General features: G+C 39.2%; 1 protein-coding gene and 1 long non-coding RNA gene across 2 annotated transcripts; both read left to right on the top strand.

Annotated features, from left to right (window-relative positions):
- The first annotated feature begins 8,466 nt into the window (after window positions 1-8,466).
- LOC117281457 (uncharacterized) lies at window positions 8,467-11,433 on the top strand. Its single transcript, XR_004512089.2, has 2 exons — window positions 8,467-9,070; window positions 11,103-11,433. It is a non-coding gene; the product is annotated as an uncharacterized lncRNA (long non-coding RNA).
- Window positions 11,434-12,246: 813 nt separating this feature from the next.
- LOC104116072 (probable arabinose 5-phosphate isomerase) lies at window positions 12,247-15,714 on the top strand. The gene is made up of 3 exons (XM_009626860.4): window positions 12,247-13,053; window positions 13,746-13,969; window positions 15,276-15,714. Exons 1-3 carry the CDS (start codon window positions 12,403-12,405, stop codon window positions 15,430-15,432), a joined length of 1,032 nt encoding a protein of 343 aa, XP_009625155.1. The 5' UTR covers window positions 12,247-12,402; the 3' UTR covers window positions 15,433-15,714.
- Window positions 15,715-17,150: the final 1,436 nt, after the last annotated feature.

Here is a 17,150-nt window from a genome sequence, read left to right as displayed (position 1 = left end):
AGATCAACTCTAGTCTCCAGTTCCCTAATAGTTACCACACACGACCGATACACACGATCCACAGTAATAATATTGTCCACCGGTGTAGATACACAAACAGGTAAAACTAAGGACTCACAGGGCATATCCATATAATGAGCAAAATACAATGATATATATGAATAAGTGGAACCATGGTCAAATAATATAGAAGCCTCCTTGTGGCACACTGAAACAATACCTGTGATCACTGCGTTTAAGGCAACGGCATCTGGCCTGGCAGGAAAAGCATAGAATCGAGCCTGTCCGCCTCCTGATCAAACTCCCCCTCTTGGGCGACCCCTAGCTTCCTGACCCCCACCCCGAAATGGCAGGGCGGGTGGTGTAACTACTGGTGCTAGTGTTGTAGGTCGAGAACTCTACTGTAAAACTCCATTCAATAGCCTAGGACACTCTCTCTTGAAATGACCAAATTCTCCGCACTCGAAACAACCCTTCCTCTGACGGAACTGCTGCTCCTGATACCCCGAAGGATGACCTACAGAAGTCTGTGTGGACGAGGCATGATGAGAACTCTGCGCTGGTAGTGCACTGAATGAAGACTGGCCTGAGTGAACACTGTAAGAACCATGGCTAGCTGATGCACCACGATGAGCTGGATGACCCGTCTAAGCGTGTCTATAAGAACGATCCCTACCGCAGTGAAAATGACCCCCTGAAGGAACACCGATGTAATCACCCGGACCACGAGGCCTCTTAGCCTCTCTCTCTCTCTCTCTCTCTCTCTCTCTCTCTCTACGTTCCTGGCTACGAAACAACTCTATCTGCCGAGCAATGTCCACTACCTCATCAAAAGTAGCACCAGATACTCTCTCTCCCTGGTCATAAGTAACCGCACCTGATATATGAGGCCATCAATGAACCTCCTAATCCTCTCCCTATCAGTGGGAACCAACCAGACTGCGTGATGAGCCAACTCAGAAAATCTCATCTCCTACCGCGTCACAGATATATCACCCTGGCGAAGCTGCTCAAACTGTCTGTGCAGCTCTTCTTTGCGGGACTGAGGTACGAACTTCTCCAAAAAGACCACGGAGAACTGATGCCAAGTAAGGGGTGCTGCTCCAACATGCCTACGTCTCTCGTAATTCTCCCACCATCTGAGTATAGACCCAGAAAACTGAAAAGTAGTGAATGAGACCCCACTGGTCTCCAGAATACCCGCTATGTGAAGCATCCGTTGACACCTATCCAGAAAATCCTGAGCATCCTCTGACTCAGTACCGCTAAATGGTGGAGGTCGAAGCCTCTCAAATCTCTCAAGTCTCATCTGCTCATCATCTGCAATAACAGGAACTACCGGGGCCTGAGCAGCTATAACTGGCTGGGCTGGTAGTGCCCCCAGTATCTGAAGTCCCTGTACTACCTGGTCTGGAGTACGGGCAACAGGGGTATGAGTACCTCCCCAGTCTGAGAAGTGGCAGGTGCGGCCTGAGCCGAAACCATCTGAGCAAGGCCAGTGCAGGCTGCCAATATTTGGGCCAAAGTCTCCTAAATGCCTGCAATCTCAATGGGCACAGCTGGTGCCTGAGCTGGTCCTTTTGGCTCAACTATATCTGGAATCTGCTCATGTGCTGAAACAACTGGTGGTACTACAGGTGCTATTCTAACTGTGGTACGAGCTATACCTCGACCTCTACCTCGGCCCCAGCCTCTACCACGGCCCCGGCCTCTCGCGACCCTAACTGGTGGCTGACCGTCCGATCCGGTAGTATGTGTCCTCACCATCTGTGAGAGAATAGAATAGCAGAAATTTAGTTTCCAGAATCAACAAATTCGCACGACAGAATACAAAAAGTAAAATTTTTCTAAGTGTTCTGCACCCTCTCAAAGATAAGTACAGACGTCTCCGTACCGATCCGCAAGACTCTACTAAACCTGCTCATGACTCGTGAGACCTATGTAACCTAGGCTCTGATACCAACTTGTCACGACAAAAAATTCCAACCTGTCGTGATGTCGCCTATCTCGATACTACGCAGGCCGATAATCTCAATAAACAAACTTCTCTTTAAGGTTAAAAATATAATATTTAAATACAATACAAATACTCCCCAAAACCTGGTGTCACTGAGTGCATGAGCATCTAATATGAATACAAAATTGGAAAATATAGTCTATAATAGTCTGAGACCAAATACAGTGAACAAAGAGATAGAGAAGGAGAGACAAGGTCTGCAGAACACGACAGCTACCTCAAAATCTCCTGAAAATCAACCGCGCGAAAGGTCAACACCCGCTATGTCCGGGAACACCTGGATCTGCACACAAAGTGCAAGGTGTAGTATGAGTACAACCAGCTCAGCCAGTAACAATAATAAATAAGGAACTGAAGATAGACATGCTATCAAATCTGGCAGTTTAATATCAAATCAATTTTTATACAGTTCCTATTCATGTAATCCGTATATCAACAATCTTTCAGAAATTTCACAACAATGACAGATAGCAACTAAGTGCAACAACAAATGAAAATCAAGTACAACCTCTCAGGACAACAATCACACATTGGGCTCCCAGCCCTCATCACTCCTTGGGCTCCCAGCCATTATCACTCACTCAATGGGTACTCGTGCTCACTGGGGGTGTACAGACTCCGGAGGGGCTCCTACAACCCAAGCGCTATAATCTGCACGGACAACTCACGTGCTGCACGGATAACTCACATGCCAAAATATAAATATCTGGATCTGCATGGCCAACTCACGTGCCATAATATAAATATCTGGATCCGCACGGCCAAATCACGTGCTGCACGGCTAACTCACGTGCTATAGTATAATATAAGAATCTGCACGGCCAACTCACGTGCTATAGTATAATATAAGGATCCGCACGGCCAACTCACGTGCTATAGTATCAATATCTCACAATCAGGACCTCGGCCTCACTCAGTCATAAATCTCTCCAGTTTCTCGGGCTCTCAATAATCATGAAATCAGCCCAAACAACAATGATATGATGTATCAAAAATAATAACAGAGATTGAGATAAAATGTGCAAGTAAAAACTGAGACTGAGTACATATAGCATTTAGCAGGCAATTCAACAAGTACGCGACCTCTTTGGGTCCCAACAGTACTATCACATAGCCTAAGCATGATTTCTAACATAATTTACAGTCAAATTTTATCAACACATAGAGAGCATATAGCTAACAACAAATTATTCAACTTTACAGTTTCCCGGGACGGACCAAGTCACAATCCCCTCGGTGCACGCCCATACGTCCGTCACCTAGCATGTGCGTCACCTCCAAAATAATCACATGATACCAAAATCTAGGGTTTAATACCCTCAGGACCAGATTTAAAACTGTTACTTACTTCAAGTCGTGAAATTTATATTCTGTAATGCCCTTTCCTCGTGAATTGGTCTCCCAACGCCTCGAATCTGGTCATAAATAGTTCGTTTTAGTCAATAAAATTCATTTGAATTAATTCCATATAAGAAAATAATGATTTTCCATAAAAATCCAAAAATTAGCTCAAAAATCGCCCGTGGGACCCACATCTCGAAACTCGACAAAAGTTACAAACTCCGGAAACCCATTCAATCACGAGTCTAACCATACCAATTTTACCAAAATCCGACCCCAACTCGACCCTCAAATTTTCAATTTAAACCAAGAGGGTTTTCAAATTTTCCCAACTCAATTCACCAATTAAATGATAAAAACAACCATGGATTCGGGTAATTTAACCAATATTGAGTTAAGAACACTTACCCCGTTGTTTCCTCTGAAAATCACCCAAAATCGCCTCAAATCCAAGCTCCAAATCGTCAAAAACTGAAAATGGTCAGAACTTAAACTCACTGCCAAGGCTTTTCTTCTTCGCGAACACGGTCAGTGCCTCGCGTTCGCGAAGCACAAAATAGCTCCCGTCCAAATTCCTCCTTCGCGAACGCGATATCACCCTCGCGTTCGCGAAGCACAAAATGCCTCTGCCTCAATGCCTTCTACGCGAACGCGTTCAACCCATCGCGAACGCGATGCTTTGTTCCCCCTCACTACGCGAACACGACACTCCCTACGCGAACGCGTAGACCAATTGCGTGGGGTCCTCAGCTGCTTCCTCTCTTCTTCGCGAACGCGTAACACCTCTCTCGTTCGCGATGCACACCCAGTCCACCCTTCGTGAACGCGAAGAGCAAATATTGCCAGCCTCTCAGTCCCTCTTCGCGAACGCGAGGCTCCACTCGCGAATGCGATGAAGGAAACTAGATGGTGCATCAGAAAAATTCCGGCAGAGTTCCAAGTCCAAAATCCAATCCATTAACCATCCGAAACTCACCCGAGCCCCTCGGGACCTCAACCAAATATACCAACAAGTTCTAAAACATTATACGAACTTAGTCGAATCCTCAAATCACCTCAAACAACGCTAAAACCATGAATTACACCCCAATTCAAGCCTAATGAACTTTGAAATTTCTAATTTCTACAAATGACTTCGGAACCTATCAAATCACGTCCGATTGACCTCAAATTTTGCACACAAGTCATAAATGACATAATATAGGTATTTCAATTTTCAGAATCAGATTCCGACCCAGATATCAAAAAGCCAACCCCCGGTCAAACTTCTCAAAAATTAAACTTTCGGCATTTCAAGCCTAATTCCTCTACGGACTTCCAAATAATATTTCGGACATGCTCCTAAGCCTAAAATCACCATACAGAGCTATTGGAATCATCAAAATTCAAATATGAGGTCGTTTATACATAGGTCCATATTGGAATCATCAAAATTCAAATTCGAGATCGTTTATACATAGGTCCATATTGGAATCATCAAAATTCAAATCCGAGGTCGTTTATACATAGGTCCATATCCGGTCCACTTTTCTAACTTAAATTTTCAATTATGAGACTAAGTATCTCATTTCACTCCGAGTTCCTTCCGGATCCGAACCAACTAACCCGATAAGTCATAAATCTATTGCAAGACATAAATTGAGGAGTAAATGGGGGAACGGGGTTATAATATTCAAAACGATTGGCCGGGTCGTTATAAGAAATAACAAAAATGAAAGCAAAACTTAACAACTAACTGCAATAAATAACTAAACAAATGGTAACAATGCCGCTCCGCATTTACAATAACCAACACTCTAGTAATACACAGTATTCCCAAAGCCCGGAACATTATAAGTCACAAGCAACAGAAGAAAACTAGTATCTCTATACACCAAAGTCTAATAAAAGAAGTATAGAAGGTAAATGACATAGGAGAGAATGGAGGGGGGACTCCAAGGTCTACGGACGTGGAAGATGTACCTTGAAGTCTTCGTACAATAGTAAGCACTCTCAGCTAGTAGCAGGGCTGATAAGAAGCACTTGGATCTACACACAAAACATGTGCAGAAGAGTAGCATGAGTACACTACAACGGTACCCAGTAAGTGCCAAGCCTAACCTCGGTAGAGTAGTGACGAGTTCAGGCCAGGGCCCACTGGTATATAACAAATAAAGCAGGAGAATGTAGCAATATAATAAGAGACTGGAATTTAACAAAAAGAAAACACAGCAAAATAGCAACACAACACACATGATTAAACAGCAGGGAATCTCTCGAGATACCGTCTCGTAGTCCCAAAGTAAATATGCAAAGAGATCTCCCGAGGTACCGCCTCGTAGTCTCAAAAGTAAATGTGCAGGGCGAACTCCCGAGGTACCGCCTCGTAGTCTCAAAAGTAAATATACAGGGAGAACTCCAGAGGTACCGCCTCGTAGTCTCAAAAGTAAATATGCAGGGAGAACTCCCGAGGTACCGTCTTGTAGTTTCAAAAGTAAACACACAACTCAAACCGAAAAATACAACAGTTAACAACAAGAATTCTACAGTTAAGACTGGTAAAGGTCAAGGAGAAGCAGGAAATCAACTAGGCATGTTGCAGAGTCCAAATAAGCAGTTAAAGCACGTAGACATATGATATTAGGCTAAACAGGATAACTACACATGCTGGTATAACTCAATTAAGATAATTACAGGTTACTACTCACTAAAAATCAGATTTTACAACAAATGGCCCGTGTACGCACTCGTCACCTTACGTACACGACACTCACATATCACAACAATACCAAATCCTAAGAGGATTTCCCCCACACAAGGTTAGGCAAGCCACTTACCTTGAACCAAGCTCAATCAATCAATAAGAATGCCCTTTCCTCGATTATCCGACTCCTAATGGCCCAAATCTAGCCAAAAATAATTACATATCATAAATACAACTATAATAGACTAATCTAATTAATGAAATCAAGACTTTAACAAAAATTCCGAAATTAATCCCAAAAAGTCGACACGGGCCCACATCTCGGAATCAGGCAAAAATCACAAAATTTGAAAGCCCATTCACTCACGAGTCCAACGATACCAAAATTTTCAAAATCCGTCCTCAAATGACCACTCAAAACCCAAAAATTACTCCCGAAATCCCTAGCCTCAAACCCCCCAAATTACACCTCAAAACACACCATCTAGGTGAAAAATCAATAGGAAAACACAATAATTGAAGAAAGATGAACACAAGGAACTTACCTCAAGAACCCCCTTAAAAATCCGCTCAAAACCCTCCAAAATCCGAGATCAAAATGTTAGAAATGGTGAAAAATCTTGAAATGTCGCATTTATGGGTTCTGACCAGGTCTTCCGCACCTGCGACAACTTGGCCGCTTCTGCGGTCTCGCAGGTGCGCCCCAGAGCCCACTTATGGGCAAACCGCATGTGCAGAACAGCCCTCCACCTACGCCATTCTCCGCATCTGCGCCCAAAGTCCGCTTCTGCGCAAACCGCTTCTGCGCGCGCATGTACGCATTTGTGGCCTCTGTCCAAAGCATCCCTGGCCGCTTCTGCGGTCCCTTTTCTTGCTTCTGCGAGTTCTCATATGTGGTTCCCACTCCGCAGATGCCATTACACCAGCAGCCCTCAAACTTCAGCAGCTCTTCAACTTCAAACCTTGATCCGTTAACCACCCAAAATTAACTCGAGGCCTCCGGGACCTCAACCAAACATACCAACAAGTCTTATATCCCAATACGAACTTAGTTGAACCCTAAAATCACCTCAAACAACGTCAAAAATATGAATTACAACAGATTCAAGCCTAATGAACTTCGAAATTTCAAACTTCTACAACCGATGCTGAAACCTATCAAACCACATCCTATTGACCTCAAATTTTGCACACAATTCATATTCGACATTTCGGACCTACTCCAACTTCCGGAATCGAAATCCGACCCTGATATCAAAAAGTCCACTGCCGGTCAAATTTCCCAAAAATTTGACTTTCGCCATTTCAAGTCTAAATCGGCTATAGACCTCCAATTCATATTCCGGACAAGATCCTAAGTCCAAAATCACCCAACAGAGCTAACAGAATCGATGAAACTCTATTCTGGAGTCGTCTTCACACAGTTCTAACTATGGTAAAAAATCCTAGAACTTAAGCTTCCGTTTTAGGGACTAAGTATTCCAAAACACTCCAAAACCAAAAACGAAATCTCCCGGCAAGTCACATAAGCAGAAAAAGATACGGGAAAGGCAGTAAATAGGAGATCGGGTCTATTACTCTCTAAATAGGAGATCGGGTCGTTACAGAGATGAACAAAAGAAGAAGTCTCAATCCATAATAAAAGAAAAAAAAAGTGAATCCAAAATGCAGAAGCAAATGAAAGATGTGAGCTGCTCAAGACATGACTGAAGTCACGAGTAATGTATTCCCCATTTTTTTTTAATCAAAAGAAGCCATAAAAGAATGAACTAGCACCTGCAGCTTGCAAGCATCAAGGCTTCAAATCAAAAGTCTACATGAAGAATCATTCAAGTCTCAAGATCAAGTTTTAGAAGACTTATAGATAGAAATCTTGTAACTGATAGATGATAGGCTTGTTTAGTTTCTTTTGATCTTGATGTAATAACAGGACCATGGACCGTAGCCTCTACGGAGCCTCACACAACTCCACAACTCATCATTCCACCATTCTCTTTGAACTACACGCGACCTGATTCCCCTATAACCCGAGATATGTAGGCTGCCCAAAACCAGGACTCGGTTGCAGCCTATCTTTTATTTATTTTCCTTTTGAATAACGGTTTGGTCAAAAATTAGTCACATGACTCACGTTGTCTTTGCCTGAAAACTCTTCATGTTTCCAAGCAAAGAGGGGCATGTTGTGAGAACCTAATTTTTGACCGTGCTTGAATGTTTCCCTACTCATCTCATCAATGCCTCTTTTTCCACTTTTCCCACTCATCTCCCTAATATCTTACTTCCTAGTTCCCCCACTCACTTTCCATTTACCCCATTCACACTCCCACTTTCACCACTCATGTCCTCCACTAACATTTTTTCCCCTCCAAGCATTCACTTACACGCAGATTGCATTATATATCTTCATATACATAGCAATAGAAGTGGGTGGGGATATAGGAAGAGAGGAATAGATCTAAAAGAAACAAAAACTGGGATTGAGAGAAGAAAGGAGCAGCCATAGCTTCACAAAAATAGAGTTTGTGATCTCTTTTTCTTCCTCCATTAACATAGCTTCATAGTAGTACACAAAGCAGTCCCCAAACCCTCTTCTTCCTCCAAAAGGCTCCATTAAACCACCAAAAAACGTGCTCAAAACAACCACTATTCCACCAGCCTCAAAACACCTACTTCCTCCTCCAAAACACCATCGTTTTAGCCCAAAAAACGCAACCAAACACAGCTGCAAAATCGCTGAATAAACTAGTCCAAAATACCAGCCAAACACCTCATTTTTAACTCCAAAAAACCTTGAAAATGCAGCTAAAAACCAGCCCCGAAATCCAGGTGAAAGCAGCCCCAAAATACCAACCAAAAGCACCACGAAACAGCCCCTCAAACCCAGCAAAATCAGTCAGAAAAGTGGAGTGTGAGGTTGCCGTTGAGGTCGCGATCGAGTTCCAGTCAAGGCGCTCGTCCGCTGGTCTTGTGCGTTTTCACTTGATGATTTTGAAACCTTGGCTTTCACTGTACGCTCATCACTAATAAAGGTCCATTTCTTTGCTTACTTTTTTGGTGTGGATTTTAATTATTTATTATGCTCGTGAACGAGTGATTAAGCCTCATGTTTGATTTGCGAGATGGAGTTGATTTCTTAGGCTTTTTGTTGGGTTTCATTTGGTTGTTAAACTTTCCTGCTGATTAGTTACTTGATTAGCAAAGTAATAAAATGTATTTTGTAGTATATCATCTTGGTTCTGTTTATTTGTTAAGATTTGTAATTGAAGACTAAGTGTGCCATTTGGTTTAACTGAATGCAAAGAGACATGGCCATTAGCTAAATATTTGACAATTGACGGGTTGTGGGTTTGGGCTTGATTTTACGAGATTCTGACTTTTTTAAATGGGCCATCAATCCCATAGCAATAAACTCATAGGCTAATTCATGTCTATCCCATAAGGAATAATTGCAAACACTTTCCATAATGTAGAGGTGTAAACAATCGCATAAATAATCCGTAGGTGATGAATATTTCCACAATCACTTCTCATAATTTTGGCCTTACAACAAATCTCAAACTAGGAAAAATAATTCAAAGAACATCGTAGCTTGCTTTAGGAGCGATTAATAATAAATTTATTGTGATTATGTGTACGATTTCCATAGGTTTATTGGGATATATACTATTAACCATGACTTTGGTTTAGATATAGTATTTATTATGAAATAATTATTTATTCAGTTTTAATAAAGTTTTAAATAGATCATATATTAGTCTGTGTCCCTTGCTTATATAGTAAATGATTTAGTGTATAGAGTTTAGCTTATACACGAAAGATTAAATCACCGGTTCTTATAAGTATAAAGTTTGAGTTCACAATCTAATGATGGAATTGGATAAACCATCATGGATGATTGTAGCACAAGATTAAATATAATTTATCTTGATTATGAGAATAGTTTAATTCTAATTTTTTGTACTAGTACATTTTGTATGTATTGAACGGACCAAGTAGAGATAAGTATTTTATACTGACTTAATAAAATAAATTCTCTAGCCATTAAATGTACTTATACTCTTAATCTTGATATAATTATTATTAGCTATGTATATTATTATTGTTTTGATTTATTAAATGACGAGATTCTTTCGTGGGTCAATATGCCTGGTAAATTGGATAATAATAATGTACATTGGCGAAGTAATAGTTAGTTGATGGAATCCATGCCTCGGTTTAGAGATTGATGATACACCTTTATGAAAACTTATAAGTTTTCATGTGTAAACCCGGCCGGTGGATTTTGTATCCGACACATGAAATAAGTTAAGCGAAAATCTAAAGGAAATAACCAATAAATTAAATTGTCAGTAATTTAATTTAATTAATTAGTATCTGAATCTTAACATGGGGAGTTAATAAGATTTAATGGATGAATTTCGAAATTGAATAAGGAGTGCAATTACGATTTTTAGTGGAATAATTTGTAATTAAATATGGTGGATATTAATTTCAAAAATTAGAAATTGATTCCATAATTGGAAGCCTTGTTAATTAAATTCTGTGGACCCTGATGTGCCTAAATAATCGAAAATAAAGGAAACCTTTTTCTAATAGAAAGAAAAACCTAACAGGTTTTGGAAAAGAGTTTTAACCCTTAAAAGTTGTGTTATAAATACATAATATTTTCTACCTAGAGGGAGTAGAACAAGGTGGCCGAAAATTTCAGCCAATATTTTCCTAAAAATTTCTCCCACACGAAATTGCTATTTTTCGGATATTATTTGGGTAACACAGTAGAAGACCGTGGAACGTTCGAATATCGTGATCCTGCGGGTGATGGAGATTTCATTGAGTTGCTGTGGAATTGGAGGCTCACGTGATAGGGGAGCTTTGTTCACGCTTCAAGAGATAACTCGTGAAATCCCGTTTATACTAGTTATCTACATTACATGTGATTTTGATATTGGGATTGCTTCCGTTGCATATAATAATCCATCACAAGTATGTAACTAATAATGCGTGCCAAGTTTAGAGTTTTTTTTTAAGGTATTTTGACTGAAAGTGTTGTGATTGAAACAGTGGAGCAGAGCATAAGCAGAATTATGCCACGCACAATCTAATAAGTAGTCAAATAGTGATTGCATGAATAAGTAGTCAGGAAAAATGGACCTGAAGAAAGTGAAGCCAATTAATTTCCAGCTGGAGCCTAAATTAGACCAAGCTGTGCAACTGTCTTACAACCACAAAGCTGCGTCGGTGATTGGAACATAAAGCCATGATATAACGCCACTATTTGGATATATGTAGGTAGATTTGATTTTTTTTGGCTCTTTTACTGTTGCTATTCAAACACTGTGATTCATCAAGATTAATTACATACAAAAATTATACTTAACCGTTTCTTAACAAAGATTATTTGAGTTGAGAGGAAACTATGACTTTATAGCTGTTACTGGATCTGAGGCACTGTGTGGTGTCGGTGTTCTCAAATGCATTATTGCTCTCTTTCTTTCCCTTTCCCTTTCCAGGAACTATTACCATTAAGTCTTCCTCGCTGTTATTACTATAAATATAATATAATATGATATGCTAGCTAGCAGAATTCTACTTTGCAAATAGTTAATTCTACGACATAATATTTCCATTTTACAAAAATAGGTTGTGCCTTTTAATTGGGTAAAGAAGCCGTGTCAAATGGTTTTTGGAAAAGGTTAGTCCATAACTACTTTTCCTTTTCCAATATCAAAGAGACAAAATTTCTTAACATAAGGAAAATTACTGATTAATTTGAATTTGCATCATTAAAGTAAAAATTATTTCTTACCAATTTCGAAATCTCTATTTAAAAGCGAAGAACCACTGATTTTTTACTGTTTTCCTTTTGCCTTCGTTTAGAGAGAAGAATTTTCTTTTTAATTCAATTTATGTGAACTTATTTTTTTTTGTCCGTTCTAAAAAAAATGATTCCTTTCTAAATTTGGTAATAATTTAGCTTAAAATTATAATTTTAATCTTAATGAGAAGCTTTTATAATCACATAAATACTCTTAGTCTTTTTTTGATTTGTTTAGGACTACAAATTCTAAAAATCTTATTTTTTTTTAAATTTTGTGCCCACTCAAACAGATTTACATAAATTGGAACGGAGCGATTAATCTTAAAGAGAACACACTTTGATTCTATCTACGCACTATAAATAAATGAATTCTGCTAAACACGAGCTTCCTCTCAATCCCCGCGTTAACACTTAAAACAGTCTCAACCGCTCACATTCGCTCCCGGCTTCTCCTCTCTCTCACTCATTTGCTCACAGAAGTAGTAAGCTTTTTAACAGAGAAGCAGATAATAGCACAGAAAACAAGATTCAAAAAAACCCAAAATGGGGTCTCTTTCACCACCATATTTGGACTTCTCTCATAACTCAACAAAGCAAGATTCATCAATAAACCCAACAAAACTTCTCGATCTCTTCAAAGCCCAACAAAATTATCTCAATCACTTCTTTCAAAATCTTGATCTTTCCCAAACTTTAACATTCACCCAAACTCTCCTTAATGCCAAAGGTACAATCTTTTTCACCGGTGTGGGAAAATCTGGATTTGTCGCCCAAAAAATCTCACAGACTCTTGTTTCTCTGGGTATCAAATCTGGGTTTTTATCCCCTGTGGATGCGCTCCACGGAGACATTGGCATTTTAGATCCTCAAGATATTTTGGTTATGTTTAGCAAGAGTGGGAATACAGAAGAATTGTTAAAGCTTGTGCCTTGTGCAAAGGCTAAAAGGGTCTTTTTAATCTCGGTTACTTCTGTAAAGCCTAATTGTTTGATGGGGTTGTGTGATCTGAATGTGCATTTGCCTTTAGAGAGGGAATTATGCCCTTTTGATTTGGCACCTGTGACGTCTACTGCTATTCAAATGGTATTTGGTGATACGGTTGCGATTGCATTAATGGGGGCAAGGAATTTGAGCAAAGAAGAGTATGCTGCGAATCATCCTGCTGGTAGGATCGGGAAAAGCTTGATCTTTAAGGTGAGGAATAGTAATAATATCCTGTCATAATTCATTAATTTTGATGTACCTTTGTGAAATGTGATTACTTTGCGGTGTATTTATTGTGGATTTGAAGTAAGATCTTGGAAATATTTCCCTAAACTGCGCTAGTTAAGACTTGAGTTGGAGCATGGTTAATGTGCCTTTAACGCGTATGATCTGCTTAATTTGGTTTTGGAAGTCCAAATCTAGGGTGTTAAAAGGTTATTTAGGTGTTAATGCTTGTACTTTATTGCATTGCGAGAGGCAGTTGTAGTCGGTTGCAATTGATGTGAGGGTAAGTTTAGAGGGCTACTTGCATTCTGGTGTCTTCTTTGGGGTTTTACCCTCTCAAAGAAAGTTTATTTCCCAGCAACCCCTTTAAAGCTGCCTAATTGATTTTCTCACCTTCACGCCAAATTTTGGATATGCAATGATGCTATTGATTGGCTAGCTGCTTTAGCTTTCAGCTGTCTATTAAGAATTGCATCAATTTTTCTTGTGTGCATCTGGTTGAGTTCAGCCAAAATGGTATCTTGACTTGTGGAAACTGATACAACGGTGGAGTAAATTAAAAGTTTACTCAGCTGAAGTTGAATATTCATTTTACTCCTGAGCTTGCCATCTCTCAGGTGTTTGTAGAGAAATATCTGAATAGTTAAAAAATTGGTGACTGATGGATAACTTTTCAGGTGAGAGATGTGATGAAGAAGAAAGAAGAACTTCCAATTTGCAAGGAAGGAGATCTTATTATGGATCAACTAGTAGAGTTGACAAGCAAAGGATGCGGTTGCCTCCTTGTTATTGATGAGGAGTTTCATCTGCTAGGCACATTCACTGATGGTGATTTACGTCGGACATTGAAAGCCAGCGGGGAAGGAATCTTTAAGCTTACAGTAGGAGAAATGTGTAACAGGTAATTTCTTACTTTTACCTCTGTTGCATATTTTAACCATCAATATATCAGTTCTACTGAAAGACCTAATCCTTGGGAAAAGAAGGGGAAAAAAGGCAGAAAGGAAGAAAGATATACTGAATAATTAAAGAAAATTCCTCGACAAGCACTTTTTTGCTATGGTAAAATGTGAGCGGACCTTTCTAGCCTTCTATAGTCATGAATATTTTTAAAAGATTTTTGCTGTTCTTGTTATCTGGAAATAGATCTAACTTAGTCTTTTGTTAATCTATAGTGCAGTACTTAATTTTCTTTGGTGGTCAAACTTAGGATCCTGGTATTATCTTTCCCTTTCCAAAATCTCAATGGCATATTGTTCTAATGAGAACATGTCTTTTTGCATAAAATCTGCTATAGCATTAGATGAGGGCGGGATGGTTAAAAATGATGCCGATTGATGGGCCAATGTCTGTGCTGCAGTTGAAAGGAAGTAAATGATAAATCACATTTTGGCTTTGTAAAGTACTGTTATAAACATTACATAAGTCATCATTGATAACTCCTGGGATGTTATTCAAGTTTTCTTCCAATAGGAGTTTGAATTTTGGCATATTTACCTTCTTCTTACTCATTAAATCGAAGTAGGATGGCGTCTTTTGACTTGCCAGATGGAGAAGTGAAGAATTATTCTTTGCTTCTGCCTTTTAACTTATCAAAAAAAAAAGTCTTTGGTTCTGCCTTTAAAGCACATTTTTGATAAGATCTTCTCCCCCCCCCCCCCCGCGGTGGTTCTAATAGTTGTAGCAGTAATGATATTATTAGTTCTTCCTTGATCCTTTTAACCTTCGATGATAGTCTCTCGAGAAGGAATTTGGATTATTATGGAGGTCACTATATGTGTTCTCTCGTTATAAGAATTTTTGTCAGCAATCATCGTTTTCATCGAGAAATCATATTCGTATGTAATTGATTCAGTTTCGTTCCTTCTCTCACCATCAGATTATGCTAAGCATGTATAGGTTTGATATGGGACCATATTGCGAAAGCATGATGGTAAAGTTTACCGCGCTTAAGCGATAAACACAGTTTTTTATAGAGAAATTGAAGAATATTCTAATGACAGTTCTTCCAGAGGTTATCAAGAAAGTTTGTCGGTTTATTGAATTCTATGTGTAATTTTAGTAACATTTTGAAGTTTCCTTATCAACGAGAGAATAAGAGATTTATGGTTTTCTATTTATTGCCTGTGTGTGAGGGAACAAATAATTACCAATAGTTATCCTCTTGTGTGATTAAGGCATTTCTATAAATTTGTTTGGCGTTTCAGGAAACCAAGGACAATTGATCCTGATGCTATGGCAGTTGATGCGATGCAGAAGATGGAGTCTCCGCCATCTCCAGTCCAATTCTTGCCAGTTATTGATCAGGATAATGTTTTGATTGGTATTGTTACATTACATGGACTGGTCTCAGCAGGCTTGTGAAGTTCTTGCCATAATTACCTACTCTTTCCATCACTAGTTGTGTCATTAATTCTTTTTGTATATTGTTGGGTTTCTTGCCCTTACTCTTGAGTTGATATTCTTTACTCCTGTAACAATGATGAATATTAGTAGTAAAATATTATAGTCGTGTTATTAGACTTATAGATTGGGCTTAGAGTTAGACCTCTTCTGGCTCTCCATTCTTCTACTGTTGTGTCTCTCATTTGAACCTGTTGCAACGAGAGAGCACGTGATAGCAATGATATGATTTTTCTTTAGATCTATGCGGAAATTGAGTTGAAAATATGGTTTTGATTGAATGTTGGGTTCTGAAGTAATGTACTTGGATTTGTGCAATTGAGAAAATAATGTTATATAGGAGCTGCGATTTTCTGTCACTGGTTCCAAACCACCGTATTGCATTTTTAATTTCTTTTGCTAATTTTTCTTTTTCTTTTTTTGGTATCCCGTGTTACTTATAGGCTATAGCTGATTCTTTTTCTTAACCCTTTCTTTGTTTGCTTTCCTTTTTTCCTTTTCCTTGTCCTTGTCCCTTTCTATCTAGGATTGTGTTTCTATATGAATCCTAAGTTCCTAGTCACAAGGAAAAACATTAAAAGCCTTCAATCTTCTTCTCTATCTACTGGAAATCTCTCTCTTTTTAACTCTTGAGCATCCATTCCCTAGCATTTGAAATTCTGGGTCCTTGAATATAGAACTGAATGAAGATATAGTAGTGGATATTAGCTCCCGCTTGCCTGTGAAGCTGGCAATTCAATGTAGAGTTCTCAGCAAGAGTTTTAATAGCAAACTTTGTGAACCAAACTTTTCTCAAAGTTATGCTTCCCGATGGTTTCAAACTTTCAAGATCAAAATATTTCTAAACAAGTCATCTACTCAACTTCATTATCATTATCATTATCATCATCACGGTACGAATTATCAAACTATTTCCACAAAAGTCTCCGTAAACCCTAGCCGATTCGGAAGATCAACGACTTCATCTCTTAACGTTTCTGTTTTGGCCTCTTGCAAGGGTCTCCTTCTCCTTGAATTTCAACAATTTAAGACTTTCTGTATTTTCAATCCTATAACAGGGGTGCACCAATTGATACCTTATCCAGAGCCTAGAAATTATTTCAGAATAATTGACGGTGGCGCAGGATTAGTTGTTGATTATCCTACATCAAATCGACATTATAAGGTGGTAACCGTTGGTGTATAAATTTTGTGTATTTTCATCAGAAGAAACTAGAGTAGTGCCAATTGCGAATGGACGTTTACGGTAACTATTTAGTCGGTCCACAACCTGTTTACGTGCACGATTGCTTGCATTGGCTTAGAAGCGACGGTAATATTCTTGCTTTTGATACAAAGAGTAGTAGTATTGGTCTATTGGACATGCTAGAATTTTTAACCGTCCTGATGAGATCATCAAATATTTATCTGATGCATGGTTCGGGTTGGCGCAAGGTGTACTTACTCTAGTTTGTGTCTTCAGATTCACAGTAGTAATTTTTGGTTATGATTATGTAAGCCACAATTGGAAAGTTTCATACACTTTGGCCAACTTCAGCCCTGATCTGAGCCACCTTGGTCATGGTTTTCCAATATGGTTTGACGGCAAAAAGTTGCTTTTCCTGGTTAGACGTCCGGTTGCGCCGCCGCGTATGTCTGGATATCCATACGAGGATGATTCAGAGAGAAAGACGTATGAA

This window comes from Nicotiana tomentosiformis, chromosome 3 (assembly GCF_000390325.3).
Source record: "Nicotiana tomentosiformis chromosome 3, ASM39032v3, whole genome shotgun sequence".
NCBI lineage: Eukaryota > Viridiplantae > Streptophyta > Magnoliopsida > Solanales > Solanaceae > Nicotiana > Nicotiana tomentosiformis.
Note: the sequence above shows the minus strand (reverse complement) of the source record. Positions and strands in the feature narration are given on the sequence as shown.

Coding starts and splice junctions, on each gene's coding strand:
- LOC104116072 (XM_009626860.4), top strand. CDS start 12,403: ATGGGGTCTCTTTCACCACCATATTTGGACTTCTCTCATAACTCAACA. Junction 13,054..13,745: donor GGAAAAGCTTGATCTTTAAG/GTGAGGAATAGT, acceptor ATAACTTTTCAG/GTGAGAGATGTGATGAAGAA. Junction 13,970..15,275: donor GTAGGAGAAATGTGTAACAG/GTAATTTCTTAC, acceptor TTGGCGTTTCAG/GAAACCAAGGACAATTGATC.